A 20307-nucleotide genomic window follows, 5' to 3' on the forward strand; every position below is an offset into this window, starting at 1 on the left:
AGCCAATGTGTCAGTGGGGTCCAGCACCGCCAGCTGTTCCCCTGCTGTGCAGCCGGCAACGTGTCCTGCAAAAGCCACGCAGACACAAGAACTGAAATTGAAGGGAACCTGTCCCCCCTCCCCCAGGCGTTTTTACGTTATCCAGCCACCTTGTACAGCGGTAATGCTGCATGTGTGCAAGGTGGCTCATAAACGTATTCTCCTCGCACATGTGGAACTGAAAACACGTCTGAAATGTGTCCTCTGTGTGACCATTTAACCGTCCCGGGGGTGTGACTTTCCTTTGTAATGACACGCTGCAACCCCCTTGGTAGCGCTGCCCGTCTTCTGGCATCATTGTTTGGCTGGCTGCGCCTCTGCGGCCGCCCTGACCCACACAACGCCCCTCGGTGTCTTATTTATTGGGACTGCGAGGGTGTGATTGATGGGCAGGATCAGTGCATCAGTTCGCCTGTCCCTCCTCTCCTTCCGCCTTCTTCGGACTGTGCGGCTTCATGGCCGTGGCATGCGATAAGGGATCAGATGACGCCGCACAGTCTGAAGCGGGTGTAAGGACCCGCGTGTGAGAGGCGAACATATGTGCTGCGCCAGGCCCTGAATCCCAGCCCCGCAGTGTTTTAACAATGTTAAGACACTGCGGGGCTGGGATTCATGGTGATCGCGAACCGCAACGGCCGACATTAAATGATGTCAGAAGATGGGCAGCGCTAACGGCGCTAGGCCAGGGGATAACACGACAGCGCAGACTCCTGTACAGCAAATAACAACGCTCAGGAGGCTGCACCCAGCACCAAGGTGGGATTCTTGACATCTGTGCTGCGTCTCATTACAAAGGGAACTCTCGCCTCCATTACACAGTTTGACTGTATAAAGGGCTAAATGTTATACGTGTTCCATTCAGCGTGTGCAAGGAGAAAAATTACAAGAGCAACCTTTGACTTGCGCAGCACTACTGCTGCATAAGCTGTGGCTCTTCTACTTTGTAACCCCTGAGGGGGGGTTAAAGGTGACTTTTGAAATCGGTTCAATTAGGCTTCGGCCTACACTCTGCTCCACCTGCAGAGCCCGGGCTCCAACAACGCTAGTTGCTGTCCGGAAGTGCTGGCTGCACAGAGCCAAACACCTCGCCAATGTGTCAGTGGGGTCCAGCACCGCCAGCTGTTCCCCTGCTGTGTAGCCGGCAACGTGTCCTGCAAAAGCCACGCAGACACAACACACCCAAAGCTGCCGCCTGTGCAGGCTTCGGCCTACACTCCCCTCCCCCTGCTCCTCCTCCTCCTGCTCCTCCTCCTGCTGTCCCTGGGCTCTAACACACCGCCAGTTTTTGCCCAGATGTGCTAGCTGCACAGAGAAAAACACCAGCCAATGTGTCAGTGGGGTCCAGCACCGCCAGCTGTTCCCCTGCTGTGCAGCCGGCAACGTGTCCTGCAAAAGCCACGCAGACACAAGAACTGAAATTGAAGGGAACCTGTCCCCCCTCCCCCAGGCGTTTTTACGTTATCCAGCCACCTTGTACAGCGGTAATGCTGCATGTGTGCAAGGTGGCTCATAAACGTATTCTCCTCGCACATGTGGAACTGAAAACACGTCTGAAATGTGTCCTCTGTGTGACCATTTAACCGTCCCGGGGGTGTGACTTTCCTTTGTAATGACACGCTGCAACCCCCTTGGTAGCGCTGCCCGTCTTCTGGCATCATTGTTTGGCTGGCTGCGCCTCTGCGGCCGCCCTGACCCACACAACGCCCCTCGGTGTCTTATTTATTGGGACTGCGAGGGTGTGATTGATGGGCAGGATCAGTGCATCAGTTCGCCTGTCCCTCCTCTCCTTCCGCCTTCTTCGGACTGTGCGGCTTCATGGCCGTGGCATGCGATAAGGGATCAGATGACGCCGCACAGTCTGAAGCGGGTGTAAGGACCCGCGTGTGAGAGGCGAACATATGTGCTGCGCCAGGCCCTGAATCCCAGCCCCGCAGTGTTTTAACAATGTTAAGACACTGCGGGGCTGGGATTCATGGTGATCGCGAACCGCAACGGCCGACATTAAATGATGTCAGAAGATGGGCAGCGCTAACGGCGCTAGGCCAGGGGATAACACGACAGCGCAGACTCCTGTACAGCAAATAACAACGCTCAGGAGGCTGCACCCAGCACCAAGGTGGGATTCTTGACATCTGTGCTGCGTCTCATTACAAAGGGAACTCTCGCCTCCATTACACAGTTTGACTGTATAAAGGGCTAAATGTTATACGTGTTCCATTCAGCGTGTGCAAGGAGAAAAATTACAAGAGCAACCTTTGACTTGCGCAGCACTACTGCTGCATAAGCTGTGGCTCTTCTACTTTGTAACCCCTGAGGGGGGGTTAAAGGTGACTTTTGAAATCGGTTCAATTAGGCTTCGGCCTACACTCTGCTCCACCTGCAGAGCCCGGGCTCCAACAACGCTAGTTGCTGTCCGGAAGTGCTGGCTGCACAGAGCCAAACACCTCGCCAATGTGTCAGTGGGGTCCAGCACCGCCAGCTGTTCCCCTGCTGTGTAGCCGGCAACGTGTCCTGCAAAAGCCACGCAGACACAACACACCCAAAGCTGCCGCCTGTGCAGGCTTCGGCCTACACTCCCCTCCCCCTGCTCCTCCTCCTCCTGCTCCTCCTCCTGCTGTCCCTGGGCTCTAACACACCGCCAGTTTTTGCCCAGATGTGCTAGCTGCACAGAGAAAAACACCAGCCAATGTGTCAGTGGGGTCCAGCACCGCCAGCTGTTCCCCTGCTGTGCAGCCGGCAACGTGTCCTGCAAAAGCCACGCAGACACAAGAACTGAAATTGAAGGGAACCTGTCCCCCCTCCCCCAGGCGTTTTTACGTTATCCAGCCACCTTGTACAGCGGTAATGCTGCATGTGTGCAAGGTGGCTCATAAACGTATTCTCCTCGCACATGTGGAACTGAAAACACGTCTGAAATGTGTCCTCTGTGTGACCATTTAACCGTCCCGGGGGTGTGACTTTCCTTTGTAATGACACGCTGCAACCCCCTTGGTAGCGCTGCCCGTCTTCTGGCATCATTGTTTGGCTGGCTGCGCCTCTGCGGCCGCCCTGACCCACACAACGCCCCTCGGTGTCTTATTTATTGGGACTGCGAGGGTGTGATTGATGGGCAGGATCAGTGCATCAGTTCGCCTGTCCCTCCTCTCCTTCCGCCTTCTTCGGACTGTGCGGCTTCATGGCCGTGGCATGCGATAAGGGATCAGATGACGCCGCACAGTCTGAAGCGGGTGTAAGGACCCGCGTGTGAGAGGCGAACATATGTGCTGCGCCAGGCCCTGAATCCCAGCCCCGCAGTGTTTTAACAATGTTAAGACACTGCGGGGCTGGGATTCATGGTGATCGCGAACCGCAACGGCCGACATTAAATGATGTCAGAAGATGGGCAGCGCTAACGGCGCTAGGCCAGGGGATAACACGACAGCGCAGACTCCTGTACAGCAAATAACAACGCTCAGGAGGCTGCACCCAGCACCAAGGTGGGATTCTTGACATCTGTGCTGCGTCTCATTACAAAGGGAACTCTCGCCTCCATTACACAGTTTGACTGTATAAAGGGCTAAATGTTATACGTGTTCCATTCAGCGTGTGCAAGGAGAAAAATTACAAGAGCAACCTTTGACTTGCGCAGCACTACTGCTGCATAAGCTGTGGCTCTTCTACTTTGTAACCCCTGAGGGGGGGTTAAAGGTGACTTTTGAAATCGGTTCAATTAGGCTTCGGCCTACACTCTGCTCCACCTGCAGAGCCCGGGCTCCAACAACGCTAGTTGCTGTCCGGAAGTGCTGGCTGCACAGAGCCAAACACCTCGCCAATGTGTCAGTGGGGTCCAGCACCGCCAGCTGTTCCCCTGCTGTGTAGCCGGCAACGTGTCCTGCAAAAGCCACGCAGACACAACACACCCAAAGCTGCCGCCTGTGCAGGCTTCGGCCTACACTCCCCTCCCCCTGCTCCTCCTCCTCCTGCTCCTCCTCCTGCTGTCCCTGGGCTCTAACACACCGCCAGTTTTTGCCCAGATGTGCTAGCTGCACAGAGAAAAACACCAGCCAATGTGTCAGTGGGGTCCAGCACCGCCAGCTGTTCCCCTGCTGTGCAGCCGGCAACGTGTCCTGCAAAAGCCACGCAGACACAAGAACTGAAATTGAAGGGAACCTGTCCCCCCTCCCCCAGGCGTTTTTACGTTATCCAGCCACCTTGTACAGCGGTAATGCTGCATGTGTGCAAGGTGGCTCATAAACGTATTCTCCTCGCACATGTGGAACTGAAAACACGTCTGAAATGTGTCCTCTGTGTGACCATTTAACCGTCCCGGGGGTGTGACTTTCCTTTGTAATGACACGCTGCAACCCCCTTGGTAGCGCTGCCCGTCTTCTGGCATCATTGTTTGGCTGGCTGCGCCTCTGCGGCCGCCCTGACCCACACAACGCCCCTCGGTGTCTTATTTATTGGGACTGCGAGGGTGTGATTGATGGGCAGGATCAGTGCATCAGTTCGCCTGTCCCTCCTCTCCTTCCGCCTTCTTCGGACTGTGCGGCTTCATGGCCGTGGCATGCGATAAGGGATCAGATGACGCCGCACAGTCTGAAGCGGGTGTAAGGACCCGCGTGTGAGAGGCGAACATATGTGCTGCGCCAGGCCCTGAATCCCAGCCCCGCAGTGTTTTAACAATGTTAAGACACTGCGGGGCTGGGATTCATGGTGATCGCGAACCGCAACGGCCGACATTAAATGATGTCAGAAGATGGGCAGCGCTAACGGCGCTAGGCCAGGGGATAACACGACAGCGCAGACTCCTGTACAGCAAATAACAACGCTCAGGAGGCTGCACCCAGCACCAAGGTGGGATTCTTGACATCTGTGCTGCGTCTCATTACAAAGGGAACTCTCGCCTCCATTACACAGTTTGACTGTATAAAGGGCTAAATGTTATACGTGTTCCATTCAGCGTGTGCAAGGAGAAAAATTACAAGAGCAACCTTTGACTTGCGCAGCACTACTGCTGCATAAGCTGTGGCTCTTCTACTTTGTAACCCCTGAGGGGGGGTTAAAGGTGACTTTTGAAATCGGTTCAATTAGGCTTCGGCCTACACTCTGCTCCACCTGCAGAGCCCGGGCTCCAACAACGCTAGTTGCTGTCCGGAAGTGCTGGCTGCACAGAGCCAAACACCTCGCCAATGTGTCAGTGGGGTCCAGCACCGCCAGCTGTTCCCCTGCTGTGTAGCCGGCAACGTGTCCTGCAAAAGCCACGCAGACACAACACACCCAAAGCTGCCGCCTGTGCAGGCTTCGGCCTACACTCCCCTCCCCCTGCTCCTCCTCCTCCTGCTCCTCCTCCTGCTGTCCCTGGGCTCTAACACACCGCCAGTTTTTGCCCAGATGTGCTAGCTGCACAGAGAAAAACACCAGCCAATGTGTCAGTGGGGTCCAGCACCGCCAGCTGTTCCCCTGCTGTGCAGCCGGCAACGTGTCCTGCAAAAGCCACGCAGACACAAGAACTGAAATTGAAGGGAACCTGTCCCCCCTCCCCCAGGCGTTTTTACGTTATCCAGCCACCTTGTACAGCGGTAATGCTGCATGTGTGCAAGGTGGCTCATAAACGTATTCTCCTCGCACATGTGGAACTGAAAACACGTCTGAAATGTGTCCTCTGTGTGACCATTTAACCGTCCCGGGGGTGTGACTTTCCTTTGTAATGACACGCTGCAACCCCCTTGGTAGCGCTGCCCGTCTTCTGGCATCATTGTTTGGCTGGCTGCGCCTCTGCGGCCGCCCTGACCCACACAACGCCCCTCGGTGTCTTATTTATTGGGACTGCGAGGGTGTGATTGATGGGCAGGATCAGTGCATCAGTTCGCCTGTCCCTCCTCTCCTTCCGCCTTCTTCGGACTGTGCGGCTTCATGGCCGTGGCATGCGATAAGGGATCAGATGACGCCGCACAGTCTGAAGCGGGTGTAAGGACCCGCGTGTGAGAGGCGAACATATGTGCTGCGCCAGGCCCTGAATCCCAGCCCCGCAGTGTTTTAACAATGTTAAGACACTGCGGGGCTGGGATTCATGGTGATCGCGAACCGCAACGGCCGACATTAAATGATGTCAGAAGATGGGCAGCGCTAACGGCGCTAGGCCAGGGGATAACACGACAGCGCAGACTCCTGTACAGCAAATAACAACGCTCAGGAGGCTGCACCCAGCACCAAGGTGGGATTCTTGACATCTGTGCTGCGTCTCATTACAAAGGGAACTCTCGCCTCCATTACACAGTTTGACTGTATAAAGGGCTAAATGTTATACGTGTTCCATTCAGCGTGTGCAAGGAGAAAAATTACAAGAGCAACCTTTGACTTGCGCAGCACTACTGCTGCATAAGCTGTGGCTCTTCTACTTTGTAACCCCTGAGGGGGGGTTAAAGGTGACTTTTGAAATCGGTTCAATTAGGCTTCGGCCTACACTCTGCTCCACCTGCAGAGCCCGGGCTCCAACAACGCTAGTTGCTGTCCGGAAGTGCTGGCTGCACAGAGCCAAACACCTCGCCAATGTGTCAGTGGGGTCCAGCACCGCCAGCTGTTCCCCTGCTGTGTAGCCGGCAACGTGTCCTGCAAAAGCCACGCAGACACAACACACCCAAAGCTGCCGCCTGTGCAGGCTTCGGCCTACACTCCCCTCCCCCTGCTCCTCCTCCTCCTGCTCCTCCTCCTGCTGTCCCTGGGCTCTAACACACCGCCAGTTTTTGCCCAGATGTGCTAGCTGCACAGAGAAAAACACCAGCCAATGTGTCAGTGGGGTCCAGCACCGCCAGCTGTTCCCCTGCTGTGCAGCCGGCAACGTGTCCTGCAAAAGCCACGCAGACACAAGAACTGAAATTGAAGGGAACCTGTCCCCCCTCCCCCAGGCGTTTTTACGTTATCCAGCCACCTTGTACAGCGGTAATGCTGCATGTGTGCAAGGTGGCTCATAAACGTATTCTCCTCGCACATGTGGAACTGAAAACACGTCTGAAATGTGTCCTCTGTGTGACCATTTAACCGTCCCGGGGGTGTGACTTTCCTTTGTAATGACACGCTGCAACCCCCTTGGTAGCGCTGCCCGTCTTCTGGCATCATTGTTTGGCTGGCTGCGCCTCTGCGGCCGCCCTGACCCACACAACGCCCCTCGGTGTCTTATTTATTGGGACTGCGAGGGTGTGATTGATGGGCAGGATCAGTGCATCAGTTCGCCTGTCCCTCCTCTCCTTCCGCCTTCTTCGGACTGTGCGGCTTCATGGCCGTGGCATGCGATAAGGGATCAGATGACGCCGCACAGTCTGAAGCGGGTGTAAGGACCCGCGTGTGAGAGGCGAACATATGTGCTGCGCCAGGCCCTGAATCCCAGCCCCGCAGTGTTTTAACAATGTTAAGACACTGCGGGGCTGGGATTCATGGTGATCGCGAACCGCAACGGCCGACATTAAATGATGTCAGAAGATGGGCAGCGCTAACGGCGCTAGGCCAGGGGATAACACGACAGCGCAGACTCCTGTACAGCAAATAACAACGCTCAGGAGGCTGCACCCAGCACCAAGGTGGGATTCTTGACATCTGTGCTGCGTCTCATTACAAAGGGAACTCTCGCCTCCATTACACAGTTTGACTGTATAAAGGGCTAAATGTTATACGTGTTCCATTCAGCGTGTGCAAGGAGAAAAATTACAAGAGCAACCTTTGACTTGCGCAGCACTACTGCTGCATAAGCTGTGGCTCTTCTACTTTCTAACCCCTGAGGGGGGGTTAAAGGTTACCTTTGAAATTGGTTCAAGTAGGCTTCGGCCTACACTCTGCTCCCCCTGCAGAGCCCGGGCTACAACACCGCTCGTTGCTGTCCGGAAGTGCTGGCTGCACAGAGCCAAACACCTCGCCAATGTGTCAGTGGGGTCCAGCACCGCCAGCTGTTCCCCTGCTGTGTAGCCGGCAACGTGTCCTGCGACCGCCACGCAGACACAACACACCCAAAGCTGCCGCCAGTGCAGGCTTCGGCCTACACTCCCCTCCCCCTGCTCCTGCTCCTCCTCCTTCTCCTGCTGTCCCTGGGCTCTAACACACCGCCAGTTGGGGCCCAGATGTGCTAGCTGCACAGAGAAAAACACCAGCCAATGTGTCAGTGGGGTTCAGCACCGCCAGCTGTTCCCCTGCTGTGCAGCCGGCATCGTGTCCTGCAAAAGCCACGCAGACACTTGCTCTTGTACCTTCTGCTCCCCATCCTGGTTCCAGTACCGTCAGCTGGTTCCGGGCAGAGCCTTTGGCTTAGGTGCCTCCCTTTGGTATCCGAGTTCCACCAACGTCAGGTGGTCCTTGGTAGTGCTTTCAGGCACGGGTACCTCCTGCTTAGTAACCGGGTTCCAGTAACGTCAGCTGGTCCTCGGTAGTTCCATTGGCTCTTGGACCTTCGGCTACCCATCCGGGTTCCAGCACCGTCAGCTGGTTCTCGGCAGTGTCTTTTGCTCTTGTACCTTCTGCTCCCCATCCTGGTTCCAGTACCGTCAGCTGGTTCCGGGCAGAGCCTTTGGCTTAGGTGCCTCCCTCTGGGTATCTGAGTTCCACCAACGTCAGGTGGTCCTTGGTAGTGCTTTCAGCACGGGTACCTCCTGCTTAGTAACCGGGTTCCAGTAACGTCAGCTGGTCCTCGGTCGTTCCATTGGCTCTTGGACCTTCGGGTAGCCATCTGAGCTCCAGTTCCATCAGCTGGTTCTCGGCATTCTCTCAGCCTTCTTGTACCTTCTGCTGCATTTCCAAGTTCAAGAGACTAAACACGATGACCCGGAAGACCACCCCTAAGATGACGACGACACCAGAGACGACAACCACCGTGATGACGACGACCCTGGAGACGATGACCCTGAAGACCACCCCGATGACGACGACCCCGGAGACCACCCCGATGACGACGACCCCGGAGACGACGACCCTGGAGACGACGACGACCTGGAAGACCGAGAAGCAGAAGAACAAGAGGCTGCAGAACAAAGAGCAGAAGGACATTAAGCATAACACAAAATATCAGAGCAAAAAATATTATGTAAATTATAAGCAGAAGAAGACTAAGCAGTGTATGGGGGTGAGTCCGTTCCTCCTCGTGGTGCCCCTGGATAAAGCCTGATGCTGCAGGCCAAACTGAACGCGGACAAATGTAACTGTTTTGTGACAGGCAGAACGGAAGGTGTAATCTTCAAACTTTTATAGATAACAACTACGGGAATGCCTGTCACAAATAAGAATATGATGAAGAAGTAGAATATGATGAAGATAATAGTAAAATAAAAAGAATATGAACAATGTAACCCAAAAAATAATAGGTAGAAGATGAAGAAGAAGATGAAGAAGGTGAAGAAGTTGATGTCAAAGAAGCTGATGATGAGGATAATGAAGAAGAAAGCGTGGGAGAAGTAAAAAAGAAGGTGAAGGGCGTGGAAGTAGTGAAACATCAATATCTGACATAAAAAAAAAAAATAACATAGTCAAATTCTTTCTAACGCCGAACGTCATAAAAAAAAAAAAAAAATCCTGCTATTCTATTAGATTGGGCTAAACCTCTGTGCCTTTAATGTCTCCGCCACGTCCCCCAATACATCCTACATTATTCTTAGTTGTTTTCCTTCATGTAGAATGAACCTACAAGTGTATAAAGGGTTTATTTTAATTCCGATATTTTCGTCCCATTGACTTGCATTGGGATCGGGTATCGGTATCGGATTGGATTCCGATACTGTGACGGTATCGGCCGATACTTTCCGATTCCGATACTTTCCGATATCGGAAAGTATCGCTCAACACTAGTGATGAGCAGACAAGGTGTTATCTGAGCATGCTCGAGTGCTAACTGAGTGACTTCTGGTGCTCGAAGAATATGTTAGAGTCTCCGTACCTGCATGTCTCACTGTTCAACAGCTGCAACACATGCAGGGATTTCCTGATTGTTGAACAGCCGCGAGACATGAGAACATATTCGAGCACGCCGAAGACACTCGGTTACCACACGAGCATGATCACACCGTATCTGAGCACGTTCGCTCGTCACTAACTTAGATATCATTATGTGCAGCATGTACATAACATTATTTCATTTACATTTTCTAATATTAGTCGGCACATTCTCTGAGCTATGAACAGATATTGCTACTTGTAGGAGACTTTTAAGCCATAGATTTTGCAGCAAATCCTCATTCAATCCACAGCAAAATCTGCAATACTGATAATATTAACAGTGGAAATTTAGATTTCATTTTTCACCAAAAGTTTATTTCTTGGCTGTATGGCAACTAATATAAGTAAAAAGGTGAACAGTCACTTTATGTGCTACTTAGTGAACCTGTACCATTGAGGTTTACAGCAGACGGTGTGAACGGGGACCAAACAAGCAGATTTTTTACTTTCCGTTCTTTTGGAGCCAAACTCAAAAAGCAGTAAAAGTTCTGTTATTTAAGGTTGTGCATCATGGGATTGAGGTGACATGACTTAGCTTTGGCCGGTATAGCATACGGGATGCAGAAGTCAATAAAAAATATGTGTATGTTACTTTTGTATTTGCAGCTATGACTCCAAAACGGAATACTTGGCATTAGGAGCCGTGAAGAACCTGTCACTTAACATCTCTATCTCAAACAAAGGGGACGACGCTTATGACACCAATGTCTTCTTCAACTTTTCAAGAGAGTTGTACTTCATAAAGATGTGGCAAGAGGTAAGATGCCTGAGTATTCTACAGAATGATGTGGAATACCTGCCAGTATTAGGCCGGTTTCACATTTGCAGTTGTGTCCGCAGTGTTTCGGACGCATATATCCGCATGTGTCTTGATTTCCTATCTTTAACATTGCAGACGCAGGTGCATGCAGGTTTGCATGCGTTCGCCCGTGTTTGCTTACGCATGCGTCTTTTCGCGGTGTGCGGCGGGGCACGACTAACGCACCATGTTGCAATTTTTTAGGCCGCAAATTTGCGTCAAATATGCGCAGGCATGCGCATGCTGATGAGTGCGTTAAAAAGACGCATTACTGCCTATGGGAACGCATGCATATGCATGTCTTTGCGTACGCATGCGTTTGATGCGCTGGCGTACTTCGGACTGCGCATGTCCAGGAACTGATTTAGACACGTCCATTGAGACACGCTCTCCTGGAAATATCGAACGCATGCGCATAAAAAGCGCAAACACATGCAAAAACGCATGCAGACGCGTTTTTTCCCATCATGCGTAAGCTGATGCGGATAAAAAATGCTGCATTATCATGTGTTTGCATGCGTTTTTGCATGCGGTTGCAGATGATACGCTGCGGACTCAACCGCAAATGTGAACCTATCCTTACTCATGTTTGCTGACTAAATACTAACATCATGCTGTTGCACCAATCATGGGTCATCGAAGGCTTCCTCCTCCTATAGGGATGTAGATGAGATCCTTCCATACGGCTGGATGACGCATGATGGAGATAAAGTCACTTCATAATAGCTCTCCTTGTGAGCCCCATTATTACATGATGGCAATAAGAAATTATTTCTTACTTTCTTCTCTTGGGCTCCCGCTTATAGGAAAATAAAATGTGATGTATGACACTTTTTTCCGCAGCCAGAGCTGAGGCTCAGTCAGATAAGCAAACATTTCATATCTGACACTTGGCATTTACTTCTATTTTATGTTTTACCTTGGAATCAAATTAGCTGGAAACCTGGGAAGATGTCTTTATCATGGCACTGTTACATTTTTCATTGATATTGATTTCCATAGAGCACTACCTGAATTAAGGAAAGCAAAAATGCTGTGTAATGTGTGCCTATCTAGGAACGCCTTGTATCTGGTCAGGTTCATCACATAACCTATTGGGCTGCACACATCTTCTTCCAAACCCTATAAATAATTAGAAAATGTTAAGCATTAGCTGTTATGACGGACTGGATTTTATGGATGTTACACAATGTCCTTGGATCAGACCTCTAGAAAGACAAGAAATTGCTATTTAATATTATTCTCACCGCAGTTCCCTTCGCTGTCCAGACAGAGGAGCTGACTCTGGGGCCTCCTTATATCTACAAATAAGACTTTGGCTGTTTTTATCATTGAAGCTTTGATTTCAGTGTTGCAGGCGCCCAGTAATTTAAGCCGAGAATCGAAAGTCAGTATGGCTTTCTCAATTTATTTATAATTTTGTTTCTTACAGTTCTACACATGAAATGTACATTTTCTATTTTTGGTTAAAGTGCAATGCTTCTGTCTGAATTTACAGATTCAGTACTCAACGTCTCAATGCTCTTTTCCATTACCTGCATAGATCATTAAGAAGCAGAAAGCCAATGCCAACTCTGAATAGCTTATTCTTTACGGCTTGAGGTACTGGCCAAAGAATTATTTGTCTTGTAAACTGAATCAAGACTTTTGTTCCATTGCTTAAAGATATGCTGTATACTGAAATATAATAGCGGGCAACCAACGGAGATGGTTCTGCCTGTCAGCTTTTTAAGAAAACTATCAATAATTACTACCTTTAGTGCTACTTAGAGTGTTTCCAGCACCGTTATTGCACTGGACATAGACATACTATTCTAGCCTAAGCAAGTTATCCCCTATCCACTGTCTTCGGAATAACCACTGAGACCTCCAGGAATTGCCAGACTGAGAGATTTATGTACCGTTTTCCCCTGGATCTAATGAATCCTGCCAGTCTATTGAAATCTATGACACTGACAAAGATAGCCAAGTGCAGCACATTGGAAGGACACGCATGGGTGCTCAGAATGAGCCCATCCCACGACGCAGACAATAAAGCGGTAGGCGTCTCTCTCTATTCATTGCATAGGAGGTCCGAAAATTGTAGAGCAAGCTCACTCAGCTATTTTTGAAGCTCCCATGCTTGAGATTTTGAAGTGATTGGAACGAGCGGCCATGTCTCTATTCCCGGCGTTGCACGGTGTGCTCCATTCCCAGAATATGCTCTAAATGTGTATTAGACATTTAAGACATATTTTCTGGATATTCTATAAATGCCCAAGATGGGAATACCCTTTAGGAGCTACATATTTCCATTTCCATAATATCTATCTGGAACTGACACATTCGAGATGTGACTAATTATTCAGGTGTAGTGCCGTTCATAGACACTCAAGGAGATCGGCTTCATCCTCAGGGACCTGGCTTCAGCATACTCACTTGCATTACTTACTGTCAGGCCCAGGCTCATTTAGGCTACGTGTACACGTTCCGGATTTTTTGTGTTTTTTCGTGTTATTTCTGTGGTTTTCCGCTGCAAAAACGCTTAGAAAACACTTACATTAAGAATCCCATCAATTTTAATGAATTCCGCTATTTTTGTGCCCATGTTGCATTTTTTTCCACACAAAAAACGCATCGCGGAAAAAAACACAGCATGTTCATTAATTTTGCAGATTTTTTGCAGATTTGCACTATATTATTGCATTGGGAACCTCCGGTAAAATCCGCGATAAATCCGCAAAAAAAACGCACAAAAAAGTGAAAAAAAATGCTAGCTGATTTCCTGTGAAAGTAGTCTGGATTTGCTCAAGAAAATTTTGCAAACTTTCCTAAACGTGTGCACATAGCCTTACAGATTCACCACCCAGATTACAACATTAAGAAGCTACGCGTCTCCTCAGCAGTTAGGCCAGCGTCACACTAGGCGTATGAAAATACAGTTCATTTTTTATGGCCGTAATACACAGTAATTGTCCCAAAACACTGTTCCGTATTCAATGCGAGGATGCGATTTTTACGGACAAATTTATCTGTGTGTCATCCACATATCATGGATCCATCGGCTCAGATATTCTAAAAAACATATATACAGTCTATATATATATATATACAGTATATATATATATACAGTATATATATATATATATATATATATATATATATATATATATATCAGTGATACACACATATATATATTTATATTTAATTCAGCGCTAGATAGCAGAAAAGCCGGTAATTCAATTGCCGGCTTTTCCTATCACCTTCACAAACCCAACATGATATGAGACATGGTTGACATACAGTAAACCATCTCATATCCCTTCTTATATTACATATTCCTCTTTACTAATGTAACAAGTGTCTCTGTGTAAAATTTGGGGTCTCTAGCTATTAAATTAAAGGGTTAAATCCCGGAAAAAAATTGGCGTGGGCTCCCGCGCAATTTTCTCCGCCAGAGTGGGAAAGCCAGTGACAGAGGGCAGATAATAATAGCCTAGGGAGGTACCATGGTTATAGGACCCCCCGGCTAAAAACATCTGCCCCCAGCCACCCCAGAAAAGGCACATCTGTAAGATGCGCCTATTCTGGCACTTAGCCTCTCTCTTCCCACTCCCGTGTTGCGGTGGGATATGGGGTAATGAAGGGTTAATGTCACCTTGCTATTGTAAGGTGACATTAAGCCAGGTTAATAATAGAGAGGCGTCAATTATGACACCTATTCATTATTAATCCAATAGTACGAAATGGTTAATAAAACACACACACATTATTAAAAAGTATTTTAATGAAATAAAGACACATGGTGTTTTAATATTTTATTATACTCTTAATCCACCTGAAGACCCTTGTCACCTGAAATAAAGTTAAACAAAACAAACAACAATATTCCATACCTTCCGTCGTTCAGTCCCACACTGTAAATCTATCTGAAGGGGTTAAATCTTTTTACACCCAGGAGCTCTGCTAATGCAGCTGTGCTCCTGTCTGTAAAACTTGGTGAATGAATGGAATGCAGGGGAATATCCTGTAGTTACCTCGAGTCGCGGTGATGCACCCTCTACTGGATGAATTCATATGAACTCGAGCGTGGGAACTTTTCAGAAAATATATGCAAAGCTGCAGTGCTAACCACTGAGCCACCGTACTGCTCATGCTTACCATGTGTCAGAGTTGACCTCAATGTGTGAATAAGGGCAAACAAAAGGACCGGATCCCAACCAGTGGACACTGGACACCAGTTTGAGGAAGCATTTAAATGTAATTTCCTGCTCAGGAAGGTGAGGCCACACCCCGGCTTGCACAGAATGCAAAAGTACGAAGAAAAAACACAAAATTGAGCTTGGTTTGAGTTGATGTACATACAGCACATAAACACATGTTCACATTGGCCAATGGTCAATTTTTGTATTTTTTCTTTGCATTTTTGCATTATGTGCAAGCTGGGGTGTGGTCTCCCTTTCCTGAGCTGGAAATTACATTTAAAGGCTTCCCCAGACTGGTGTCTACTGGTTGGGACCCGGCCCTTTTGTCTGCCACTATTCACACATTGAGGTCAACTCTGACACATGGTAAGGTTTTTAATATTAGACAGTGTAGGACCGTCCCCATCAGTCACCTTGTCGTTGGTGGGATGGCTTTTATGCTATTTTTGATCAAAAACCGTATTAATAAGAACTCTGTGTTAAGTAAATGCACTTTTGCTTTTTACTTAATTAGTTACAGCAGGGTTTTTGGCTCATTTTGTTTCTTGTAGGTTTTGTATGTTTTATGGCCAATGTGAACATGTGAACACATTTGTTTATGTGCTGCATGTATACCAACACAAACCAAGCTCAATTTTTGTGTTTTTTTCTAATCGAATAAGAGTTGCATCTCTCTCCCTTCATTAAGGTTTATGTGCAAAATGACACTCTTATTGAATCGGTACCATAGTGCCTGTTGTGGCAATAATGCAACCTTTATCTTTTACTCTACATGGTTCCAGTGGTCCCAAGTCCGAGGATCCCTGCACCTGCACTCTACACCTGGCTTGCAAATGGTCAATCTATAGGGATTGATTCCCTTAAAAATGTAATCTGTCATAATCCCATCAACTTTGCCATGGGCTCTTTCTTAGTAATATTTGTACATGGTATAAAACATTAATCGTATCTACCTTCCGACATGCTCAGAAGTGACCGCTTTGTATCATCTTTTCACATTCTGGACAACATGCTGTCATCTTCTACATTTCTCTGTCAAGTGATGACTTTTCATCTATGGAACAATTCCATAAATTGTTTGGAATGTGCTTTTCTCTGCAAATACTGATGGCAAGTTAACTCATTGCACTTGTAGTCTCAGTTTGCCATGTCATAGGTGTTGACCTTTCCCTTTCTGCGATGTATATACAGTATGTCACAGTATGTTATTTTGCTACCCTGACACTCAGCCATCCCTCCCTAGAGAGGGTTTGTGTGCACAGTATTATATGTGTCTATAATCTCTTGGCTTGCAGCAACACCTTCAGAGGAGCCTCATGTTTCTCTTTACAAGCACAAATAAATATTCTGATTAAAGTGTGTGCCTGCATTTGAAGGTCAACAACAGCTACACCAACCATGTTAGTTTTGGACACAGCTCTGGAGATTTTGCTTGTATATCTAGAATTTTAGTTCCCTCCTTGTCATTTGGGGCCTTCTTGGTATGTGTTGTATATCCGTACTAGAAGTTCAGTGTGCTGCCTAATGTAAATCCTACTCTACGTACCACATAATACAAAGTACAGCTATGCCCATTGTACAGTGAAGCACAATTAATCCTTCTGTGCACTTCGTTCTCAAGGGCTTCATAGGCTGAACGGTAGGGCTACAATATGAACTGAGTCATGGTTGGATTATAGAGGGTACACAGGACCTCCATTATCTTAGGGATATATGAGGCCACCATCCAGTTGGTAAATATTCTGACGTTACGTCTCCTTGTGACAGACTCTCACGGTTGGAGTGTATCTGTTATCAGGGAGCTGTATTCTAAATGCAGTATTCTGAAATATGTCCTTAAAGAAGCCCTCTCATGAAGATTTAATATGTGCACGCAGTGTACTGTGTATGTGTTCATAAACTCACTTACCACAACTTTCTCCGGGATCCAGTGCCGTTCTACTCCTCTTCTCAGTGACGTCACCGCTCTTCAGACTATTTGGGTCGCTATGTGTGAGACGGAAATTTTTTTACAATGTAATACTATAAAGCCTCATCCTGAATCTATATAGGCTTACATTGTAAAAGTCACTTCCGGGTCATACAGAGGGCAGTGTGATCCGGAGAGTCTGAAGAGCGGTGACGTCACTGAGAAGAGGAGCTGGATACCAGAGAAGATGGCAGTAGGTGAGTATATTATTGCATACATTATATGGACATACAGTGCCTTGCGAAAGTATATGGCTCCCTGGAACTTTTCAACCTTTTCCCACATATCATGCTTCAAACATAAAGATACTAAATGTAAATTTTTGGTGAAGAATCAACAACAAGTGGAACACAATTGTGAAGTTGAACAAAATGTATTGGTCATTTTAAATTTTTGTAGAAATTCAAAAACTGAAAAGTGGGGCATGCAATATTATTTGGCCCCTTTAACTTAATACTTTGTTGCGCCACCTTTTGCTGTGATTACAGCTGCAAGTCGCTTGGGGTATGTCTCTATCAGTTTTGTACATCGAGAGACTGAAATTCTTGCCCATTCTTCCTTGGCAAACAGCTCGACCTCAGTGAGGTTTGATGGAGATCATTTGTGAACAGCAGTTTTCAGCTCTTTCCACAGATTCTCGAATGGAATGAGGTCTGGACTTTGACTTGGCCATTCTAACACCTGGATACATTTATTTTTTAACCATTCCATTGTAGATTTTGCTTTATGTTTGGGATCATTGTCTTGATGGAAAACAAATCTCCATCCCAGTCTCAGGTCTTTTGCAGACTCCAACAGGTTTTCTTCAAGAATGGTCCTGTATTTGACTCCATCCAACTTTCCATCAATTTTAACCATCTTCCCTGTCCCTGCTGAAGGAAAGCAGGCCCAAACCATGATGCTGCCACCACCATGTTTGACAGTGGGGATGGTGTGTTCAGGGTGATGAGCTGTGTTGCCTTTACGCCAAACGTATTGTTTGGCATTGTTTCCAAAAAGTTCGATTTTGGTTTCATCTGACCAGAGCACCTTCTTCCACATGTTTGGTGTGTCTCCCAGGTGGCTTGTTCCAAATTAAATTACACTTTTTATGGATATCTTTGAGAAATGGCTTTCTTCTTGCCACTCTTCCATAAAGGCCAAATTTGTGCAGTGTACAACTAATTGTTGTCATATGGACAGACTGTCCCACCTCAGCTGTAGATCTCTGCAGTTCATCCAGAGTGATCATGGGCCTCTTGGCTGCATCTCTGATCAGTCTTCTCCTTGTTTGAGATGAAAGTTTAAAGCAGTGTTTCTCAACTCCGGTCCTCAAGACCCCCAACATGTCATGTTTACAGGATTTCCTTACTATTATGTGCAGTTCAAAGGAAATCCTGAAAACTTCACCTGTTGGTGGGTCTTGAGGACTGGAGTTGAGAAACACTGGTTTAAAGGGTCTTGGTAGATTTGCAGTGGTATGATACTCCTTCCATTTCAATATGATCGCTTGCACAGTGCTCCTTGGGATGTTTAAAGGTTTGGAAATCATTTTGTATCCAAATCCGGCTTTAAACTTCTCCGCAACAGTATCACGGACCTGCCTGTTGTGTTCCTTGGTCTTCATGATGCTCTCTGCGCTTCAAACAGAACCCTGAGACTATCACAGAGCAGGTGCATTTATACAGAGACTTGATTACACACAGGTGGATTATATTTATCATCATTAGGCATTTAGGACAACATTGGATCATTCATAGATCCACAATGAACTTCTGGAGTGAGTTTGCTGCACTGAAAGTAAAGGGGCCGAATAATATTGCACACCCCACTTTTCAGTTTTTGAATTTCTAGAAAAATTTAAAATAACCAATAAATTTCGTTCAACTTCACAATTATGTTCCACTTGTTGTTGATTCTTCACCAAAAATTTACATTTGGTATCTTTATGTTTGAAGCATGATATGTGGGAAAAGGTTGAAAAGTTCCAGGGGACCGAATATTTTCGCAAGGCATTGTATATACACATTTAGTAAAAAGGAATCTTCATGAGAAATCTTCTTTCATTTTCTCTCTGAACTCCATGAATCACATGTTTTGTTTGTTGACTACATACATATTCTATTCCACTACAGAAAAAAAGGCATTTGTATTATTGAATAGAAAACAAGAAAATTGTTATGATCATGCATATGATTACCTTTTACGCAGTGACAGCATCCCTCTCAGCACTGTATGTGCACAGTGAACTGTAACTCAGACCCATTCATGTGAGCAAAGCTGAGGTGCAGCACTTACAGAGCTGGCTTGGAATGAGTACGAAAAAAGAAATAAAAATGGAGTCTTATGAAATATGCTACTTATTAGTGATGAGCGAGCATGCTTAGATAAGGAGTTCTCTGAGCATGCTCGAGTGCTAATACAGTATCTTCTGTGTGCTCTAATACTATGTTCGAGTCACCATGGCTGCATGTCTCGTGGCTGTTCGACAGCCGCAATAAATGCAGTGATTATTATTATTATTTATTATTATAGCGCCATTTATTCCATGGTGCTTTACATGTGAGGAGGGGTATACATAATAAAAAGAGGTACAATAATCTTGAACAATACAAGTCTCAACTGGTACAGGAGGAGCGAGGACCCTGCCCGTGAGGGCTCACAATCTACAAGGGGTGGGTGAGGATACAGTAGGTGAGGACCTGTATGTTAGGCAATCCTTGCATGTGTTGCGGCTGTTGAACAACCACGAGACATGCAGCCATGGCGACTTGAGCATAGTATTTGAGCACGCCAAAGACACTCTATTAGCACTCAAGTATGCTCAGATAACGCCTTACTCGAACACGTTCACACATGACATTGGGTATTCGTGATGCCCGTGAGTTTCACTTAAAACTGACCGTTAACCTTAAACTCTTCTAACCACCCGATCCCCGCACTTTTTAACCCATACCCCAATGACTACAAATCAAACGTTTGTTTGGATAAATTGGCCACAGCAGCCTTTTTATTAACATTCAAACATAACAGTTTAATTTCTTAACATTAAACCCCAGGGTAGGCGGTCCTCGAAGCCCCAAGAATTAACCAACTCATACCCAATCTCCATAATGTTGGCCTCCAGGTCGTGTCCTTGCCTCTAGCCGCAAGGCATCAGCTCAGAGACGCTTAAAAGACTCGCCTGGCCAATATCCGCCATAATCCCACGGCCCCAGTCATCTCGACTGTATAACCACCAATTTCCTTTCCATTTTTTAAACCACACCAGGGGGAGTCCAGGATCTTAAAAATCCCCCCCCTCCAAGCCGCCATTTCTTAGCACCACCAACTTCGAGGACCTCTTTCCCCCCGCCACCAACACAAATGTCCTGACGCCTCAGATA

General features: G+C 47.5%; 1 protein-coding gene and 1 long non-coding RNA gene across 2 annotated transcripts in view; one reads left to right on the forward strand and one right to left on the reverse strand.

Moving 5' to 3' along the window:
* Positions 1-20307, forward strand: part of ITGA9 (integrin subunit alpha 9) — an 823989-nt gene that overhangs the window by 524485 nt on the left and 279197 nt on the right. Inside the window, exon 18 of the mRNA XM_077269347.1 lies at positions 10597-10747. Coding sequence (XP_077125462.1) covers positions 10597-10747 — 151 coding nt within the window. The remainder of the gene's footprint in view (positions 1-10596; positions 10748-20307) is intronic.
* The window catches only part of LOC143782181 (uncharacterized), a 212651-nt gene that overhangs the window by 26224 nt on the left and 166120 nt on the right, over positions 1-20307 (reverse strand). The gene's annotated exons all lie outside the window — the stretch shown is intronic.

Source organism: Ranitomeya variabilis, chromosome 6 (genome assembly GCF_051348905.1).
Source record: "Ranitomeya variabilis isolate aRanVar5 chromosome 6, aRanVar5.hap1, whole genome shotgun sequence".
NCBI classification, from domain to species: Eukaryota; Metazoa; Chordata; class Amphibia; order Anura; family Dendrobatidae; genus Ranitomeya; species Ranitomeya variabilis.